At 43.1% G+C, this 19852-nt stretch overlaps 1 protein-coding gene across 1 annotated transcript in view; it reads right to left on the minus strand.

Annotated features, from left to right (window-relative positions):
• Positions 1 to 18106, minus strand: part of TOX3 (TOX high mobility group box family member 3) — a 107868-nt gene extending 89762 nt beyond the window's left edge. Inside the window, exon 1 of the mRNA XM_025370595.1 lies at positions 17850 to 18106. Within this exon, the coding sequence (XP_025226380.1) occupies positions 17850 to 17936 (87 nt within the window). The 5' untranslated portion in view covers positions 17937 to 18106. The remainder of the gene's footprint in view (positions 1 to 17849) is intronic.
• Between the last annotated feature and the right edge of the window lie 1746 nt (positions 18107 to 19852).

Raw genomic sequence — 19852 nt, forward strand, 5'->3', positions numbered from 1 at the left:
CCCCAAGACAATGGTGAAGTACATTTGTATTGCCATGAGCCACTTGAAAGCAATCTAAGAGGGTGGCTGGTTTTATAAGGGGTTAACTGCTCCTCTCAGTTTGAGCAGGACTCATGTGGCACCAGCTACCAGGCAGGCTTCCTGGAGCTAAAATGGCCACTTTCTCAAAGGACAAATGCCCTGCATGAGTGCAGAAACTCTTTGCAACCACTCAGGAGCTAACTCAGGGATCACGGGATTTACATGTGGACCAGATGACAACTTGGCCACTAGTCCAGTGGACCCCCAATGCCAAGTTAACCTTAGTACAGTCTTTGGGTAAAATCTAGATCAATGCTGATTATGTCAGGAGGTCAACTTTCAGGAATTTATACTTTCTGAATGATAAGAGAGCTCAAACATTAATTTAAAGTTTCAGAGAATATACTAATTTTCCTGTTTTCATCATTTCAGTAGATTTTATAATTCTAGGGGGAGATATCCTATCAGAAACAAATTCTAGCAAGTACTGTAAATAAAGAATTGTATCCACCTTTATAAAAAGACTAAAATAAGAAGAGATAAGAGCTTGTTTTTAGTTTTACAATATTGACATAGTAGGCTTTTTTTTTTTTTTTAATGTGGAAATTTCCCTTTTAGAATGATAAGAATAGTAGCCTGGACACTATACAAACATAGTTATTATACTTATAAGTACTTTAAGTATTTATTCATAGCCTGTCTTTCTGTACAAAGGAAGTGAGGTGACTTTTAAAAAGGTAAGTAATAGGTGAATCAAAACAAGGAAAAAGTAAATTTGAGAAAACAATAAAGCCTAGATGGCCAGCACACAGGAATGCATATCCTACTGCCCTAGACAGCTACTTAATGGGTTTCCTGTTTGACTTCAAGCTTCTTGGCCATCAATGCAAAGAAAGAACAAGAATGGTAAGATTAGTACCCAATAAGATACAGCAAAGTGGATTTTCTTCAGTTCTTCTTGATATAGTAACCTAAGAAGATTCTCTGTAAATCATCATCTAAAAAGACACCATGAGGTGTAATGGGCTATACATTGTAAACAGAATTTTTTTAAAAAAATGATGTTCATGAAACTATTACTCACGATCCTCTCAATACAAAGTGAAGCCTTAATCAGTGTGCAGTTCAATAAAGCAGAGAGGGCCTGTGAAGGCAACTGTGAAGTGGGGCGCCACATAACGTGCCATCGTGAGCATTCAGCTCTCTCACAAGTCTGGCAGAAATCTCTCATCAAATTAGGTTATCTGGATGAACGGAAGCATGGCATCTTCTTCAGGCCATTCTCTTCAGATATATTATTTCTTCCAACAGATTTTATTAACACAAACTGGGCAGCAGGGACTTCAAGAAGGACAAAAATCCTCTGTGAAAACCATTACATATATTGGCAACTTTTATCATCAGGAAAAGCATCCCAGAAGTCGAATCCTAATGTATGGGTAGTGTTACAATGGAAATTTTAGTGTGCAACTGAAATCAGGCCATGAGTTTTGTCTGTCATCAAAGGTATCTGTTAACTTAGGGTTGAACTGCCCTGCCCCATGCCCCACCGTTTTTTTTTTTTTTTTAGACAGTGTCTCACTCTCTTGCCCAGGCTGAAGTGCAGTGGCATGATCTCAACCCACTGCAACCTCCGCCTCCCAGGTTCAAGCAATTCTCTGGCCTCAATCTCCCGAGTAGCTGGGATTACAGGTGCCCACCACTGTGCCTGGCTACTTTTTATATTTGTAGTAGAGACAGGGTTTCACCATGTTGGCCATGGTTGGCCAGGATGGTCTGGAACTCCTGACCTCAGGTGATACGCCCCGCCTCGGCCTCCCAAAGTGTCGGGATTACAGGCGTGAGTCACCATGCCTGGCCCCATTTTTTTTTTTAACTATACTTCTCTTTTCCCTCTCTACAACTGAATGGTCTTTCTCCCTTATATAAGAATCTTCTAGATCACTCCCATCTATTACACTCTTCTTGGCCTTCTGTTATCACTTCTTATTCATCTCACTAGCTTTTAACTTGGCTAGGTTTTCCTTTACTTGGTTTCTGCCTTGGACTTCCACAAGCTTCACCCTAATAATCATGCAGCCTAGAAAAACATGGAGGAAGGAAAACACTGTCACCTGCCATCTTGTGCCTGCTTAAAGCTCCACTATTTTCAGTGTTTAAACTATGAAGAAAGGCTCAGATTATTAAAGCTGTATAGTCAAAACTACAGTGTCTTATAGGAATCTAGGATTGAGACAAGGTGTAAAAAGAGGAACATGTAATATACTATTTTACCCCATTGGCAATTAGAAATCACTAGCCAAAGCCAGGATTAGGGAGGGTATTCGAAAAGTTATTAATGCAGACAGAGCAAGGCTTTTATGCCACCAAGAAAGTTATTTATTATAAACAATGGGTTTGGAGTCACATGGACAATAGCTATTTTAAAAACAACGAATATCTCCAGGAAAGGTACAAAAATATAAAGGCAGGCAATCCTAGTTTGTGGTGCTGATCTATTACCACTGCAATGACGGTCAATAGTGACCCTGAGCAGAACTCAAACAGTTAAGAAAACTCACCAGCTGTTTTCCAAGGAATTTTATTTTTGCTTAAGGTGGTAAGTTTGATACTAAATACAGAGGGTGTTCAATGTCAAGTAGAGGACATAGCAATTTACCCTGCAGGCCAGTGTTCCCAGTGTCTACTATCCATATTGGATTAACTTAAGTGATATATAAAGAAAGTTTTTTAAAGTTTAATAGCTATGCAATTATTGTATGGGTAATCTTTACACATTGCAAGCAATACGGGGTCGCCATATGCAATGGTGATACAAATTAAAAAGTGAGTCAATATAAAAAATTATAAATAATAGCAGTGATAGGTAGATATGGTGGAAATGAATATGGCAAATCTGAGAACGCATTGCCCTAAACAAAAGCAAGACATTGGAAGTGTTCAGAAGGAAAATGATAGCTGTCTAAGCTATCCTTTAGAAGATTAAATTAGAAGTAAAGCATAGATTTCACTGAAGGTGAGAAAAGATGACAAGCAGGGAGCAAGGCCTGGGCTAGGATACTGACGGCCGAAAGAAAAGAAAAAGATTATCAGAAGGAAAATTAAGAAGACATGAAGACTCCCTGGACTAAGGGAATGAAAGAAACCAAGTAACCTAAATTAATTTTGAAGTTTTGCACCTGGAAATGATGTGGCACTGAAAAAAATAGATATTCAAAGGGGAGTTTGGGGGGCAGTGGGGATGCAGGTTGCCCTCTGGCTTATGCTGGATTTGAAAGTACGGCAGAGAGGGAGCAGTCATAGCCTGGAGAGAGCCACTATGCAGGAGATGAGAAATGTAGATCACAATAGAGATGAGGATTTGAGACCCTGGGGTAGGTTGCAAAAATGGCCACAATTCTCCACACCTCCTTCTATCCATGCCCTTCTGTAACGTAACTTTGTGGTTCCTCCCATCAAGAAATGGATTCTGTGTCCTCTCCCCGAGAACCTGGGCTGGCCCGGTGACTTGCTTCAGCCAGTAGAATGTAGTAGAAGGAACAGTGTGCCATTTCTGGGCCTGGAATCAAGGGTTCTTGTGTACTTTCCTGCTGTCTCAGAATACCGCCATCGTGAACAAGCCCAGGCTGGCGTGCTGGAGGTGAAAGACACATGCCAGAGAATTGAAGGACTCCGGTGGATAGCCAGCCAACCTCCTGAAGCAAACCCTCCCTGCCAATCTGCAATTGACTGCAAACACATAAGGGAACCCAGAAGAGGAGAAGGACTGCCCTTCTGAGCCCAGCCTAAATTGCTGATTTGCAGAATCACAAACAAAATATGTGTTTTTGAAGTCACAAAGTTTAGAGGCGGTTTATCACTAGTGATTGATAACTGATACAAACAACACAGGTCTGCCTAAAAAGTGTAAAACATACAGAGGCAAAGGAGTAAGAGGTCAAGATTTAGGAGGATATTCCCAATCCCTGGGAAGAAGGGGGAAAGCTGTAGACAAGATGACAGGGCAATGGCGATCAGAAACATTCAAGGATATAATATCAGGGAACCAGGAACATGGGGGCAGGGGACACAGAGGATAAAAGTGGGGTTAGAAGTCAAGGATTCATCAAGGAAGTATAGCACTGGGCTTAGCAGAGCACCTGCCTAGAGAAGACACTGGTATTTTTGCAAGAATGATTGAAGTTTGATTTGTCAAGGCAGAGCTTGCTGGAGAAGAGTGAGAAGATGGTGTCAGTAACATAACAAGGAATAGAAGTGGTCTATGGAGTGTTGAGGAGGGCCTGGGTGGGAAAGATATGGAACCCCAGGTAAAGATTACTTGTTTGAAGAATCATCCAGAGGGATGTTGAAGACGAGGTCAACAGAGTTGGACAAAAGTATAAATGTGAATGGTCCTTTCTCTAGGACCCTACAATCACAAGTGTGGCAGGGACCATCCATGCTAGCATCACTTGGGAACTTGTAAGCAACGCCCACTCTCAGGCCCATCCCAGACCTATTACCTGTCTTTTATCCAGATCCCCATGTGCCATTCAAGTATGAGAAGCTCTGCTCTAGGAATTACAAAGACAAGGAACTGAAGAGCATTTAATGACATCTTGAGAAAGTCATTCTGTTTTGAATTCCCTTTCAAGCCCCCAGAAAAAAATAAGACAAAGTCTTGGCTTGGTGCTAAGCCATCTTCCACACCTCCCTAACACTTGCAAATCTCCCTTTTCAACAGAGTTCAACAGAGAGCAGAGCCTTAGGCAAGCAAGGTCTCCAGTGAGATTTGAAAAACACTGTTTACACCCCTTTTGTGTTTATTTTTAGGATTTTCTTTTATGTGTGGAAAGCAATAAGGTTTTCCATTTGCAGTAGTCTTAATTTCACATTGATTTATTTAAGAGGAAAAAAGAGGTAAATAAAGCTATGTAGCATATAATAATGTGGATGCAAATGAGAAGACAGCAAAAGTTGTTACAAGTGAGGCAGCACTTAAAGCGAAGACTGGAAAATCTATAGTGGAAGTCAGAAGACATCTGGGCACATTCGAAGGTAGAAAGGCAAGAGACAGGAAAGATGGGAGCTGTTTGCAGAACCAAGAATATTCAACAAGCAGGAAGGATTGTTGGAAGGATTTATCCCAGAGCAGAAATTGCCCTCTCTGGGCCTGGAAGAAAGAAAGAACTGGTCCCTAAATGGGTGAGGATGACAAATGAGAGATCTAAGGCAGATAATATCAAATTCTTCATAAGTAAAAGATTGGAGAGCCCCTCTAAAATGAGGATAAGTTGGTCTGACTGGGACTGGAAAAGAATATGAAAGACTTGGAATATCCATTGTGGACAATGCCCAAGAGAATAAACAGATGAAAAGGATTCGGCAGCAAAGACCCAGAGACAGTCAGGCAGCATTAATTTTTAGTAAGGAAAATGGACACAGTTTATCCCAAAGCTGAGAAATGAAACTCTAAGGCTGACACAAAAAATACACCAGCAAAGAAAAGGGGGCGGAGGAGATTAGGTAGTAGTGGCAAGCATAGCTGACAAGTCCTCATAGTCAAGGTTACATAAAGACTCAACGGTTGGCCAGGTGCAGTGGCTCACGTCTGTAATTCCAACACTTCAGAGGGCCAAGGTGAGAGGATCACTTGAGGCCAGGAGTTCAAGACCAGTCTGGTCAACATAGCGAGACACCATCTCTACAAAAGAATTAAAACTTAGCTGGGCATGGGGTGTGCACTTGCAGTCCTAGCTACTCAGGAAGCTAAAGGAGGAGGATTGCCTGAGCCCAGGAATTTGAGTCTGCAGTGGCTATGATCACACCACTGCACTCCAGCTGGGGCAACACAGCAAGACCCTGACTCTTTAAAAAAAAAAAAAAGAGTTAATGGAAAAGCCCAGTGGACTGGACTGTGGGAACAAGATTCTCAGTGGATATAGGGATATAAGGAGTGAGAAATAAACTAGGTTTGATCAAAAAGGAAAAACATCATTTTTTTAAAAACTGGTTTTTAAAATATCAACTAAATATTGACTAATGCTCAAAATTTTGTTACCAAGAGCAGGAACTTGATAAATGGTGCTACAAAAACTCAGGAAAATTTTTGAAAAGAAGAGAAATTTGGGCCTAAAATTCAAGTAATCAATTAAAATTAGGACATAATGATATGGGGTTCTTGCAAAGAACATAAATCACTGGGTATTTTAAGCATGCGCAAAATAAAATCCCAAAACTGAAGAAAGGCCCGGAAAGATATAAATCTTACCACAGTGTATCTCTGTCACCAAAAGAGGATCCTCCAAGAAGCACATAAAAACTAAAACTTGGAAGTTTAGGAAAAACAAGAACACTACAGTATATATATAAAATTTCAAACTTTGAGATACCCCAAAAGGGTTTCTCAGACCTCACCCATCACTCACTCATGCACAGCACACCTACTGAACTACCTGGTGTCCCTTCCTCTCCACTCACTCCTTCCATAGTAATTGAGAGTTTCACTGGGCACATGGCCAGCCACAATATAAAATACATTTCCTGAGTAACCAGGTGTGGCCATGTGATGCAGGCTAGCCAGTGAGATATAAGCAAAGTGACATGTGGCAGCTTCTGGAAACCTTCGTTTACCCTTGATCCACTTCAATCCCCTTCCTCCTTCTTGCTGGTTGGACCATGGAGGTTGACTGGAGGTCAACCTTGAGCCATAAGGATGAGGGTCACAAGATAGCTAGAAGCAGCTTGGCTCTTCAGTATTTAAGAGGCCCTCATACTACCCTTGGACTACTTCCCTCTAGATTTGGTTAGGGAAACAAGAAATGAATATCTACTTCATTTAAGACATTGCTGTTCAAGATTTTTTCTATTACATGTATATTGAACCCAAATGTACCCTCTTTGCAATTATGGGGGCCTCCTATTCCTTGACCAAAATTTCTTCAATGGCCTGAATACTTGGATTAAAAGCAGTCACTTCAATACCTCATTTCCCTCAACTCCTGTTCTTCTCTCATCCCTGCCTAGGCAAAATCTACCACCAAGTCATCTTCACATCCATTGTTCTCTTCCTGCCACCAACATATCAAATACTGATTTTAAAAAATTAAAAATAAAATGTAAACTTAAACATTTCTAATAGGGATCATCACAACTGCAGTCCAGCTCCTTGAAAATGGACAAGTGGCTTCACTGTGGCATTCCTATTGCCTAGAAGTGTCTGACGCATAGTATGTCAACACATATTCACTCAAATACTAAACTACAACCAGATCTTCTGCTTAACAGTATTTTTATTCATCTCTAGTTCACTTCTTACCACATTTTATGTGCCAGGCACTTCTCTAAATGCTAGATGTACCATGTGCATCAAAGTAAACACATCCCCTACCCTCATGAAGTTTACATTTCAGTGGAAAGAGATCAACAAGGAGCAGATGAATAAATGAATAATCAAGAAATTCAAATGGGGTATGTGCTATGAACAAAATTATGAAGGTAGAGAGATATTAATTAGCAAGAGGGGAAAGGATATTTTAGAAATTGAGATATTTTTAAATGGTCAGGACATACTTGAAGGTGACATCTGGGCTCAGACATGAGTGCTGAGAAGAGGCCAGCCAAGTGCAGACATTCGGGGAGAGGGCTCCAGACAGAGAACAACAAGTTCAAAAAGATGGGATGAAGGCTGGTACCATTAAAACACATGAAGTGAGGGTAGAGGGGAGGAGTGGTAAGAAGAGCAAGTAGGAAAAGTACACAGGGATAGATCTCAGGCTTGTCAATCAATTCCCACACCCATACATATTGTTATCTCTCTCTCTCTCCTCTCTTCCCCAACATTTTTTCTACTGAAATAGATATACACTATACGTGTGTGTGTGTGTGTGTGTAGTACAATACATATTTCTCACTCTATATCCATACAGCCACTGAGAATCTTGTTCCCACAGTCCAAGCCACTGGCCCTTTTCCTTAACTCTTGACTTTTTTAAGAGTCAAGGTCTTGCTGTGTTTCTCAGGCTGGAGTGCAGTGCTCTGTGTGTGTGTGTGTGTGTACATATATACATATATATACACATGTGTGCACATATTTATATATATATATATATGAATCTTCAGCCATCTTCTGTTTCTTTCCTATTATTGCAAATAAATAGTTACCAAGCCTTCATTTAAGGATTTAAGGGCTAACTCTCCTTTTTACAGTCTTCGTTCCAACAGCAACTGACCACCCAATCCATCATTCAATAGCTCTCTCACTCTCTCTCTAATCTCTTCTTCACACATGTTCAGACATTGTCTTGAAAATATCTTCTCATTAGCCCCACTTCAAAATGTCACCCTCTACCTATACACACACACATATGTATGTAAGCACATACATATGCAAATGTACCAAGACACACACATACACACATAGTTTACTAGTATCTACTCAATACAACCTAGGATCTTTCACCATTCTAGTGTCTCCACAATTTGTTATCAACCAACCACATCTCCCACCATGGAAAGAGAAAATCTCATATCCATAGAATATCCAGGTGACCTATAGGCTTCTTGAAGGCAGACCACATCCAATCTCAGCCCCAACAAGAAAGGCATTCCTAATATAAACAATATTTATGATATCTGCATTACATAAACACAGGCTCATTTTGGTTTCCACAAAGAATAATAATAAACATAGACAATGGAAATCTTCAGAAATCTTCAAAGTCATCAAGCTTCACTCCAGTTAGCAGTTTCAATGGACTTTACTTTCCTATCCTACACCCACATTCTCTCATTGTGACATCAGCACTGTTTTTCCTCCGAAGAATGACAGCTCCATACTCTTAGCTCGTGTGGCTTCCAAGAAGATGCCAGTGTCCAGCTCCCCCACTGGCATGCCTACGTGGCTATGAGCCTGGGCATGGGACCCAAGTCTATCCAATAAGACATGATCCAGAAAAGTTGCTGAAACAAGCAAGAAAGCATCTCTCCCTCTTGAGAAGGCTGAGCTGTGAGAATGTAACTTGGAGCTGCTGCTGGACAACTTCCCACTGCTTGAGTACAGCCTGGCTGATTTTAAAAAAAAAAAGAAAAAGAAAAGAAAACGATGAAAGAAGAGCTAATATAAGAAAGTCTTGATAGCATCCCTTGAGACTCTGGATCCAGCTATGCCTGAAACAAAACTTACAATCCCTTTTCTATTTAACTCAGTTTCACTGAAGTCTTTTTCTCACTTGCAACCAAAGCATTTTTACTAAAACAATCATTTTAACCACTTCTGCATTAAACTTTTTTATTAGAATTTTTTAAATAAGTCAAATAATAAAGGTTGAATCTCTCATTAAAGATAAGTTGACATCAAGGAGCAGCATGAAGGATCTACCGAGTATATTTTATTAACTGTTCGATATTTCTAGATTTAACTCATCCCCTTTTGCAAGAAGATCAACTTCCAACCAATCATATACATTTCATAAAAGTTTTCTAGTCAGGTCAGCATTTTGAACTTCTACTTCCTACACCTAGGAGATTTTTTAAAGAAACTATAGAATTTTTATTATTCTACAGTAAATCCCTTGCTTATTACAAATTAGCTGTAGAAATTGCTGGAAAAAATCTCACAATATGGTAGTTACACTACATCCATTTAAAATAAATTCAATTTTAAAACTCACTCTTATCACCATATTTGACATAATTCTTCCGCATAAACAATTTAGTCAATGTAGATAACGCTACATGAAATTTGCAATATTTGGAATAGAAGGATCCAGCTTAAAACCTCACTTCCCCAAAAGAATGAGCGTAGATCATTCAAATATGAATTTAGAGTAAAAACTCAAATGTGTCTTCATATTAGCCCATTTGTGTATCTTCAAATTCTTCCTTTATAAACAAAGCAAAATTGAATTAAGATTAAAGATAGAATGTTAATCATACAAGAAGGGCCATTTTCCAGAGCCTGGTGTGTTTTACACAAGCATGAAACATATTTAAGAGAACATGGCCTCCCTGAGGAAGAGATTAAGGATACAAACCTAGGAAACAAAGAAAATAAAACGATCTGCCTCAAAGGGATAAGATTAAACCTGTGAGAAGCTCATGCAGACCTTAAACGAAAGCCTCTACTCCTTATATTTTTAAACAGGGTTTTTTTTTTTAGAGCACTAAATCCACCTTCAAAATATATTTGAATTTGTAAGCATACTTAACAAAAATCCTATCCTTTCTTATTAACCATACTCAAAACAGATTCTCTAAGATAGTTATGACACCATTAACATTTCACAAAATCCAAAAAAAATATGTTTCCCAGAAAAATAAATGTTTTCATTCATGAATGGCTAATATGGTTTTAAATTATGTTATTGCAAATTTCACATCATTCCCCCTTAATAACCATTTAAGAATGCTTCCTTCCAAATAACTATTAAGAGAGAAAGGATGTTTCATCATGCAAACACACACACAGACACACACTCCTTGTTTATGTCATTGTTTTTAATGGTGCAATAGGATTTCCAAATTCTCCGAGTTTCACATGTCACTTCCTAAATTACTGGAAGCTGAATTGGCAACACCAGCCAATCCTCAAGTCCAAGGATGTTGTCCTTGCTTTTCCTGTCGCCTTCCTCTTGAAGGACTCAAATTCATTTCCATTGCTTTAACACAAACAGAAAGACTCCAGCTTTGGTTGTTCAGCCCCGAACTCTCTCTTGAGTTCCAGTGCATGACTCTGTAAGAATATACCACTGAAATATCCAAAATGAGCTTGATCTGGTTATCTTTCCTCAAAACCAGCTTCTCTTCTCTCTGTTCTGCTTCCACTCAAGGTCTTACCATTCGTCCAGGCCCCAAATTCAAACACCCTCAATCATTTCTGCTTCCTCTTTCTGCCTTCCCAAGTCGGGAGGTTCTGTTTAGTGCTTTCTTTTCTTTTGCATCCGAATTCACATCTCCTTGATTCAAATCCTTCCCATACCTTACCTCAACTGGGTGATGACATCCTACCCAGTCTCTCCTACTCTCGCCGGGGCCTACACCAATCTACTCAAAAGGTCAGATCCATCTTTACAAAAGTAAAACTCTAACCAAGCCATCAGCCCACTTAAAATTTTTCAGGCGAGGCGCAGTGGCTCACGCCTGTAATCTCAGCACTTTGGGAGGTCAAAGGCAGAAGGATCACTGGAGGCCAGGAGTTCAAGACCAGCCCTGGCAACATAGCAAGACCCTATCTCTGCAAAAAAATAAAATGAAAAAGTTAGCCAAGCATGGTGAACACACACCTGGGGTCCCAGCTACTCAAGAGGCCTCCCAGGAGGCGTGAGTAGCTGGGACCACAGGTATGTGTGGATCTCTTGAGCCTGGGAAATCGAGGCTGCAATAAGCCATGGTCACTGCACTCAAGCCTGGGTAACACAGCAAGACTCCATTTCAAAAAATATGTATGTGTATATGTATATTCTTCGAATGCACTCAGGTGCAGACACTGTTGACTGTCTTTCCAACAGCCTTCTTCCTTGCTAACAGAGCATAACACTAATTAATTATGCTCATGTGGCAATGCCCAACCTCAGGCATGATGCTGGATTGGTCTAAACTGATCACAGTAATCTTCCTCTTTGCTAGTGAGTGGCCTAGGGTTGGTACACAACCCACTTCTGACCAGTAAGATAAAAGAGAGGGTCTAGTGGAAAAAGTTTTCCTTCTTGCCAACAGATGTACAGGAAGAGAAAGTACTCATTTGCTACCACTCCCACCACCATCACCTTGCTTCTCATTTTGCGTTTTCATGTGAGGATGTGACATCCAGAGCTACAGCAGCCAACTTGTGGCCATGGGAAGACTGCTAAAACTCCAAGGACAGCAGAATTAAAAAAAAAAAATCAAAGAAGGGCTCTTATTAAAGACATCAATGAACCATCCAAGACAGCCTAGCACTGCCAACCTAAAGACTTCTTTGAAGATAAACCGGTGTCTTTTATGGTTTATGCCACCGTTTGTTGAGTTTTCTGTTATCTGCAGCCCAAAGCACTCTAACTGATAAACTTAGAAAGAGCAAACTCTTGACCTTACCACAGAAGGCCCTCTGCATGATGTGCTACTCAAAGTGTAGTCTACAGACCCACAACCTTGGCATTGCCTGGAAGCCCAGCCCTGGGCCCATGAATCAGAATCTCCAAGGGTAAAGTCCAAAAGTCTGTGTTATAACAAGCTCCCAGCTGGTTCTTGTGCATGGTAAAGTTTGAGAAACACTGCTCTACAAAGTTATCACAAATTACTTTTTACCATCTCAGCTACTACCCTACATAGGATGAGGTGCACTTGATCTGCAATTTGTCTGGTGACAGTAACCTTACTGGGTTTGAGCATCATTTGTTGCTCCTTTAGTTTCTTCTCCTCTTAATCAAAGTCTTCGAACTTGAAGCCTCCAGGACCTGAGAGGATTACAAAGGTCTGAATATAAGACAGGCTGTGAAGCAGGCCGTGATGAACTACGGGGTACAGGCACATCTGAAGGACACCGAGCAGACGTTGTCATACAAGGAAATTGGTTCAGTGTTTTCACATTTCTAAAGAAAAGCTGGAATCCAGATTTATATGCAAAGTTTTTTAGATACAGACAACCAAGTTTGTTTTAATACTCTGCAGATTAAACACATTTTCAAGTGGATTCACATCCACCTGAGTTTGTGACATGAAGTAGAGATTCCTTGAAATATCGACACATACTTTGAAAACTGTGACCACATACATTCACTGACTTCATTTAAAATGACTAAAATTAATTTTCTTTGGCTAACTATATGCTAGTCTCTACTGAGCACAGGGTCTTCATCAATAGCCCAGCATCTGGAGTGGTCAAATAAAGAGTTTGTGGACCTCTAGTTAGGAGCAGCAGGACTGTTTTATCCATTAATCACTATAGACCACACACTTAGAACTGCAAGCTTCTCATGGGTCCACAACAATATGAGAAAAAAATAAGCTGGCCACACAACACCAGAAAACTACAAAATTACAACTGATAGCTGTGAAGCTAAATGTTTACAAAATGTAAAAACATAAGTCAATGGATCCATATCAATTCGGATATGGTATCATATTACATTAGATTAAATGCAGGAAAGTGGATGCATTTTAATGTCTGATGGGGCGTGGAGGGGAGCTCAGATCAATAGTGCTTAGAGCTGCCAAGGTTCTAAAAAGGCTCTGGGTACCAACCTGAAGCCAACCATTCTGTGGTAAGTCTAGTCTTCACAGGTGTCACAAATTTCTTTACACAGCTCTACTCCATTCTATTCAACTGTCTACATAGTTGGACATGGGAGTAGAACTGTCCACATAGTTGCACATAAACCATAAATGACTTATTAAAAAAGTATGTTTGGATCCTCATCTACACATGAATTTAAGACAAGAAGTGCAAGAATCAGCACACAAGCAAGTTTTGAGGGTCCCACATAATGATTTTAATTATTTTTTGTTAATTTATTACAACATTTAAAATTCATGATAATTCACATAAAAACCCTGATTATCATCCTCTTGAAAAAAGAATTGTAAAGTATAGAGACATTGGACCCAAATGTTGGCAGGGCAACAGTCTACTAATGCTGATCAAGGCTACCTCTTTAAATGGGGTATGTTCTCTACTTGGCCACAAACCCTATCTCCATGTAGGCTAACTTACTGCCCACCCCACCCCCNCAGCCCAGCCAGAGGTGCCCCGCCCCAAGCCTGGCGCACCTGGCCCCGCCTCGCCGGGGCCCCCCCCCCCCCCCCCCCCCCCCCCCCCCCCCCCCCCCCCCCCCCCCGCCAAGAGACAATTGAGTTTATGTTCCCTGGTCTAAGGCGCTTAGAAAAACCTTATTTCTTTTTCACAATGTGGCTTCAATATCTTACATGAAGACTTGTCATGGTAGGATACAGGAATCTCTCAATCTCTCAATCTAAGAAGAGTTTCAATCAAATTCCCCTTTCAATATGTTCTCAATTTGAACCATGATCCCCAAGAAGATAGACAAATGACAAATTACCCTTCAGTTTCTTTTGCCCTTCAAGCTAGCCAAGCCAGAAACCCAATCAGGTGGAGTCAAAGCACTAATATAAGAATGTCTTAATTAAGCAGAGTGATCAATAAATAATACACATAATAATTAGAAAGCAAAGTCTGGGACTGATAGAATAAAAACAACATAGCACTGATCTACGTAAGGATGAGAGGTCAATAGCCATAATTCAAAAGGAAAAGCCCTAAAAATATGCAGAAATAGCTAGTAAATAGAGTTTAGTCCAAGTTCGTTAATAACCCACTATATGATTTCACCTCACACCTACATTAAATACAGTATCTTATTTTGGGATGGCAGAATTCTGACAACTACAGGTTGAGTATCCCTTATCTGAAATGCTTAGAACTAGAAGTTTCAGATTTAGGGGTTCTTTGGATTTTGGAATATTTGCATAATACTTACCAGTCAGCATCCCTAATCCAAAAATCTGAAATTTGAAATGTTTCAGTGAGCATTTCCTTTGACCGTCACATCAGTGCTCAAAAAAGTTTTGGATTTTGGAGTATGTTGGATTTCAGATTAGTGCTACTTAAATTATATTTGCTAATTGATATTCTGTGTATTATTTTCTTACTGGTGAAAAGACAAATTGAACTCAGGAAAGAAAAATTACAAATATATAGTCAAAGAGTCACCAATTCATTTGAGTAACATAATGAGTTTTTATTTCTTAATATACGGGGTTTAATTTGTTAACCACACCAGAAAAAGAAATGTTCAAACAGTCAACTTTCTACTTGAAATTAAAATGGAAATTAGCCCTTAGGAAACAGTGATGACTTTAAGTTTATACATCAGTGGCTGGTTCATGAATTATTAACTGATTTTAATGATCCTGGCTATATTTTATTTGAAGTTATTCTCCTACTTGCAACGACTTTTGAACCCACAAAACTCTTTCATCCATTCTCCATAGACACAGTACACTTTCATGAGCGCTGACATTTGAAAAGGATCCATATACTCACAGAATGTAAAGATAATACACATGCATATAATTTATACAAAGGACTCTGGTCATTTGTTAAAGAGAGAAATGAATGAAACCCTATTATTCACGGTTTGTAAATAAATTTAAAGATAAGCGCTAACTTTCACTTGTTAAGCTTAGAGCCAAGAGTTCTGTGTTTCTTCTAAAGTTTCCCAGATGGTCATTAAAACAAGAGAGGGCAGAAACATACTTTCTTTGAAATCCATCATTTCCTATCCAGAAAGATAATACATGTCATCAAAAGTTAAGTCTTTAGAGATTAATTAATAATTTGAGTATTTTCTAATAAAATAAATGCATGTCTTTATGTGCTAGTTTTTACATTTTCAGTATAAACCTATATTGAACAGCACCACTTCAGACACACAAATTAGCTGTGAAACAAAATGCTATAAACCTTTAATTAGCACTTGCTGCTTTATACCCATAAAGTTAATACTTCCTCTTCTACTATATTCTCTGTAAAGAAAAATTATGGAAAATTAAATTGTGTTTTTCACTTCTGAAAATAAAAGTAGCAAAATATAGTATTGTGGCTCAGTTTAAAGATAGTTATATTTTTACCTGCAAGGAAGTCAATACAAACATCCCTTAAAATAAGTATAATTTGATTCCTACCAATATTAAGCGCTATGTCTAACTTTTGTAACTTGGGTACACAGAGCACTGATGACGATCAGATTGCTAAATAAGTAAGAAAGCAAGTTATTTCAGGCAAATAGCTGCATTAAGAAAATACGACAGTAAGCCAACTTGCATCCACACTCCTGAAGCTGAACAAGCATCTCAATAAATAATGTCTGTTTTCAAGCTTTATATACCCTCCCTGAAATAAATGTTCTGAGCTTAAATAGACTCAAAATAGCCTTTCTCAGAAAATAAAAAAGAGACACACACAAAACACCCCCAATTTCCTCTGGTCCCTTGAAGTACCCTTGGGATCCCAGTGAACAGAGATTTGCCACGCATTGCAGTCACTGCATTTGTACAATAGGTTTCTATTTTGGTGTCATTCGAGTGTTGCTGATCTTAAATCAGAGAAAGAAGGAGTTACATTAGGCAAGGTAATGGCTTCCAAAAATAAGAGCATGCCCAGTTTATACAAGGCTTGCATCCACATGCTAAGTTGTAAGGAGATAAATAATACCCCACTGGAACAATTAGGTGGATTCTCAGAAACACTACATACTTAATTAGGCTGCCTAAGTCCCTGACTGAGCATACATGGGGGACTTTTTAAAGCATTTAATAACCTGAGTAAATCCAAAATCAGAGGACACAAACTAATCCTTAACTCTGGCTCCAGCGATCGGCCTTTTCTTGCCTCTCTTTAAATGCTTAGCGTAGCCCTTAGAATGCGGAGAGCAGGAACGCTCCAACCACCAAAGGGTTAAAGCACAAGGAATAAAGTCCCCTCGATCTATATTTGTTGGGAGGCCCCTCTGTGCCAGACGCGGAGCTGGGCGATGATGACACTGGAAGGCGAGCAAGAGAGACCCTAATGGTTTTTTACAAACTTCAGCACTGGAGTTGGGAACGGAGTATAAACAAATAGAAAGGAACACGAGCCTCCATCAGCCACGGGGCACAGCAAACTGTTCCTCACTCTAGATGCAATTCCTCTTCTTCCTGTTATTTATTGATTAGTTTTGTTTAGCACCTTTCTTTTAGCAGACTCCTTATTTCCTCCTGTTATCCAAGCAATCATAAACAAACTACGATTTGAAAGAAAAAGGGAGGGAGGAGGGAGGAGCAGGAGGAAGGGTAAAGAAAACCACATTCAAGAGGTACAGGCCATCCAGAGCCCGACTGTTTCTCTGAATTTCGCCCTCAGGGTGATGTTTTCGGCAAATTCGGCGCTGGGGGCTTCAGGGAGGACAGAGGACACCGAGGGGTGGTGGTGGGAGGGCGGGGAGGAATTCCGCGCTGCGCGGGTACCAGGGCTGCGACTCTCGCCCGCCTCGCTGCTCCGAGCGGCGCCTGCTGCCCTTCTGAGGTCCACCTAGCCACCTGGAACGCTCGGTCCTCGAAGTTGGCGCAGGGGGAGGTGGAGAAGGTGAGGTGACCCCAGGGTATGGTGTGGAGGTCTCCAATCCCGATCTCCCCGAAATGCAAAACTTACCACCCCCGCCCCAGAAAAAAAAAATGAGAGGAGAGAAGCCACTTACGCTAAGCGGGGAGGGGCGGGCACCCCGGTTCCGAGGTCCAAAGCGCCCTAGCGAAAGGGCAGCAAAGGCCACCTGCGGGGTCCCACCACTTACCCCACTCCCCTGTCCAAGGCATACTCAAAAGTTTGTTCCTTTCCGTCCGTAAGCGGCCCTGAGGCCGGCTCTCGAGTAGGTGGGGGAGGTAAGAAGGACTGGGAGTGGGGGAGGGCAAGATCATCGGACCAGGAGATCAGGGACCCCCTGCGTTGCCCCCCACTCACTCCAGCGGGGCTGCGATCGTGTTTACTAATAACAGCAACAAACAATCACACGGGAGCCCCTCTTTCAGTCCTCGGTCTCTCTTCGCTTCTTTGGTGCAGCAAAGGAGAGTCTGGCGGGGAGGTGGGAGGGAGCGGAGAGGCTGAGGGGAGCGCCGGCTAGGGGACAAAAAGCGGCGTGGGATGGAGCAGAAACAGAAGCGGGGAGAGCTGGACAGAGACGAAGGCTCAAAGGTAAAGGAGTAAACAGGGGAGGAAAGAGGCCAAAGAAAAGTGCAGCAGGCGGTGAGCCCGAGCGCTGGGCGCGCCTGGGATGGGGAGGTGGCCCCCGCCCACCCGCCCCCCGGCCCGGCCCGGTCACCTTGCTGTAGCCGTAGTACCCCAGGCACTGCGCGAAGTCCAGGCTGGCAGGGTCCCCGGCCGCCGCGGGGTAGAACCTAACATCCATGCCGGAGCCGGGCCCGGGGCCGGGGGCCGGGACTGGGGTTCGCCGGGGCCGGGACCCGCCTCCTCGCCGCCGCTAGATCCACCGTCGGGGGCGCCCGGGGGTGGCGCGCGGGACTCGCGGTCGGAGGGGCGCCGCGACCGGAGCCCGAGGAGCCCGGGAGCCGCGGCCGCCGCACACAAAGGCGCGGCCACGCGAGCCGCGGGAGAGCGGGAGGCGGCCCGGGGGACGCGCCCCGCCGGGGCACCGAGACAGCAATGCGCGCGGGCCGGGCGCCGGGGGCGCGGGGCGCGGCGCGGGGGCCCGGGACGGCGCGGCGAGTTCAGGTGCGCTGGGCTAGGCTGGGACGGCGGCGGCGGCGGCGGCTGGCCCCGCTCCTCCTCCTCCTCCCCGGGCGGACTGAGGAGACGAGCCGCGGAGACAAGGGGCCCGGCCCCTCCCCTCCTTCTCCCCCTCCTGCCTCCACCGCCGGTCCCCTCCCCGCGCCGCCGCCGCTCCGCCCCTCCCACCGCGGGCAGCTGGCGCGCCGCCCGCCCCGCCGGTGCGCTCCTCGGCCCGGACCGCCTCCGGGCGCGCCCACCCCGCCCCGCCGGCCCCATCACCCCCGCCGCGGCCTCCCCCTCTCCGGGGCCCCTCTTCTCCACACCTCGCCCCCCTTCCCGCTCCGGTCCTCTTTGTCCCCGCTGCCTCGGAGCGCTCCTCTCTCCCCTCCTTTCCTCGGCCGAAGCGGACGCCAGCCCTGCGTCCCGTGTGTCCCACCCTCCTCCTGCGCGACCACCGCTTCCCCGGGCCCCAGCATCCCCAGGCCGTCTGCTCCCTTCCTGTCGCTTTCCTCCCCACGCCCCGCTTCCTTCCTTACGGGTGCCTGTGCCCGGGCCCCTCTCCTCGACCCCGCCTTGCCTTTCGAATGTCCCCTGCGTGGACACACCTAACCCAGACGCCAACCTGCAAGAGTGTCTCCCGGTAGCTGGGAACCGGGACCCCAAGTTCACCTGTAGGATTTCCCAGAAGGGGTGTTGGGGCCTGACCTTTCACAGGTAGGCAGACTTGAAGCTTCCCAAGTGAAGCCTCGTGTCGGTTCTCTTCGTATTCTCTTTGCTCTTGTTTGTATCGAAAGGCATTTGAGTAACTGGATCTAGGCAGATCATTCACTGCTCTTGGAGAGAAAATGTCCCTATTTTCCTAAAAGGTCCTAGCTGATTAACTTCCCCACTCTGCACTCACCCACCCCCCTCTTTATTTCTTTATCTTTCTTAAGCTCCATCTTTTTATTTATTTATTTTCTCATCGGCTTTATTGCTTTGAGTTAATCTGAGAGTTTGGCCTTCAGCCTTGGCGAAGGGAAGAGGCTTTATACTAGATGGGAACGTTGTGGAGAGGCCGTGAGATCTGCCCCCTCCCCAGCTTTGTTATCTGCGAGCCACTTTAACCAGAACGGAGATATTCTGAAATATTTCCTATGACACTCGCTAACAGTTTTGTCCCCTGGTCACACCTTGCTGGCCCAGGGCCTGAGCTTTTTCAGACAAGCATGACATGGGTTTTCTTTTCATTTCTTCTGTTCTCCAAAGTGGATCGGGCTTGCGACACCTGTGTGTGTACCTTCGCTCAATATTATCTTTCTGGAACGGAGCAGAAAAAAATAAACTTCAATTAGGTGAAAGTTTCTGTATTTGCTCTTCTCTTGGCAAAAACTTGGGTCAGGAGACTGCATGAGAGAGCAGTGTGTACTCAGAAAAGAAACAACTGCTCACATTGTCCCTGGGTTGACTCCTATCCCCACCCTCCCTAAAAAGCTTTGGTTTCCGCTCCCTAGTCTCCATTTAACGTTGACAACCCAGCGGCGCTCCCTAATGGCCCAGCAGGTTGCACAAATTGACAGTGAGCTGAGATATTATCAGGACAACACCCCATTGAGT

The sequence above is a fragment of the Theropithecus gelada genome, chromosome 20 (assembly GCF_003255815.1).
Source record: "Theropithecus gelada isolate Dixy chromosome 20, Tgel_1.0, whole genome shotgun sequence".
Taxonomy (NCBI): Eukaryota; Metazoa; Chordata; class Mammalia; order Primates; family Cercopithecidae; genus Theropithecus; species Theropithecus gelada.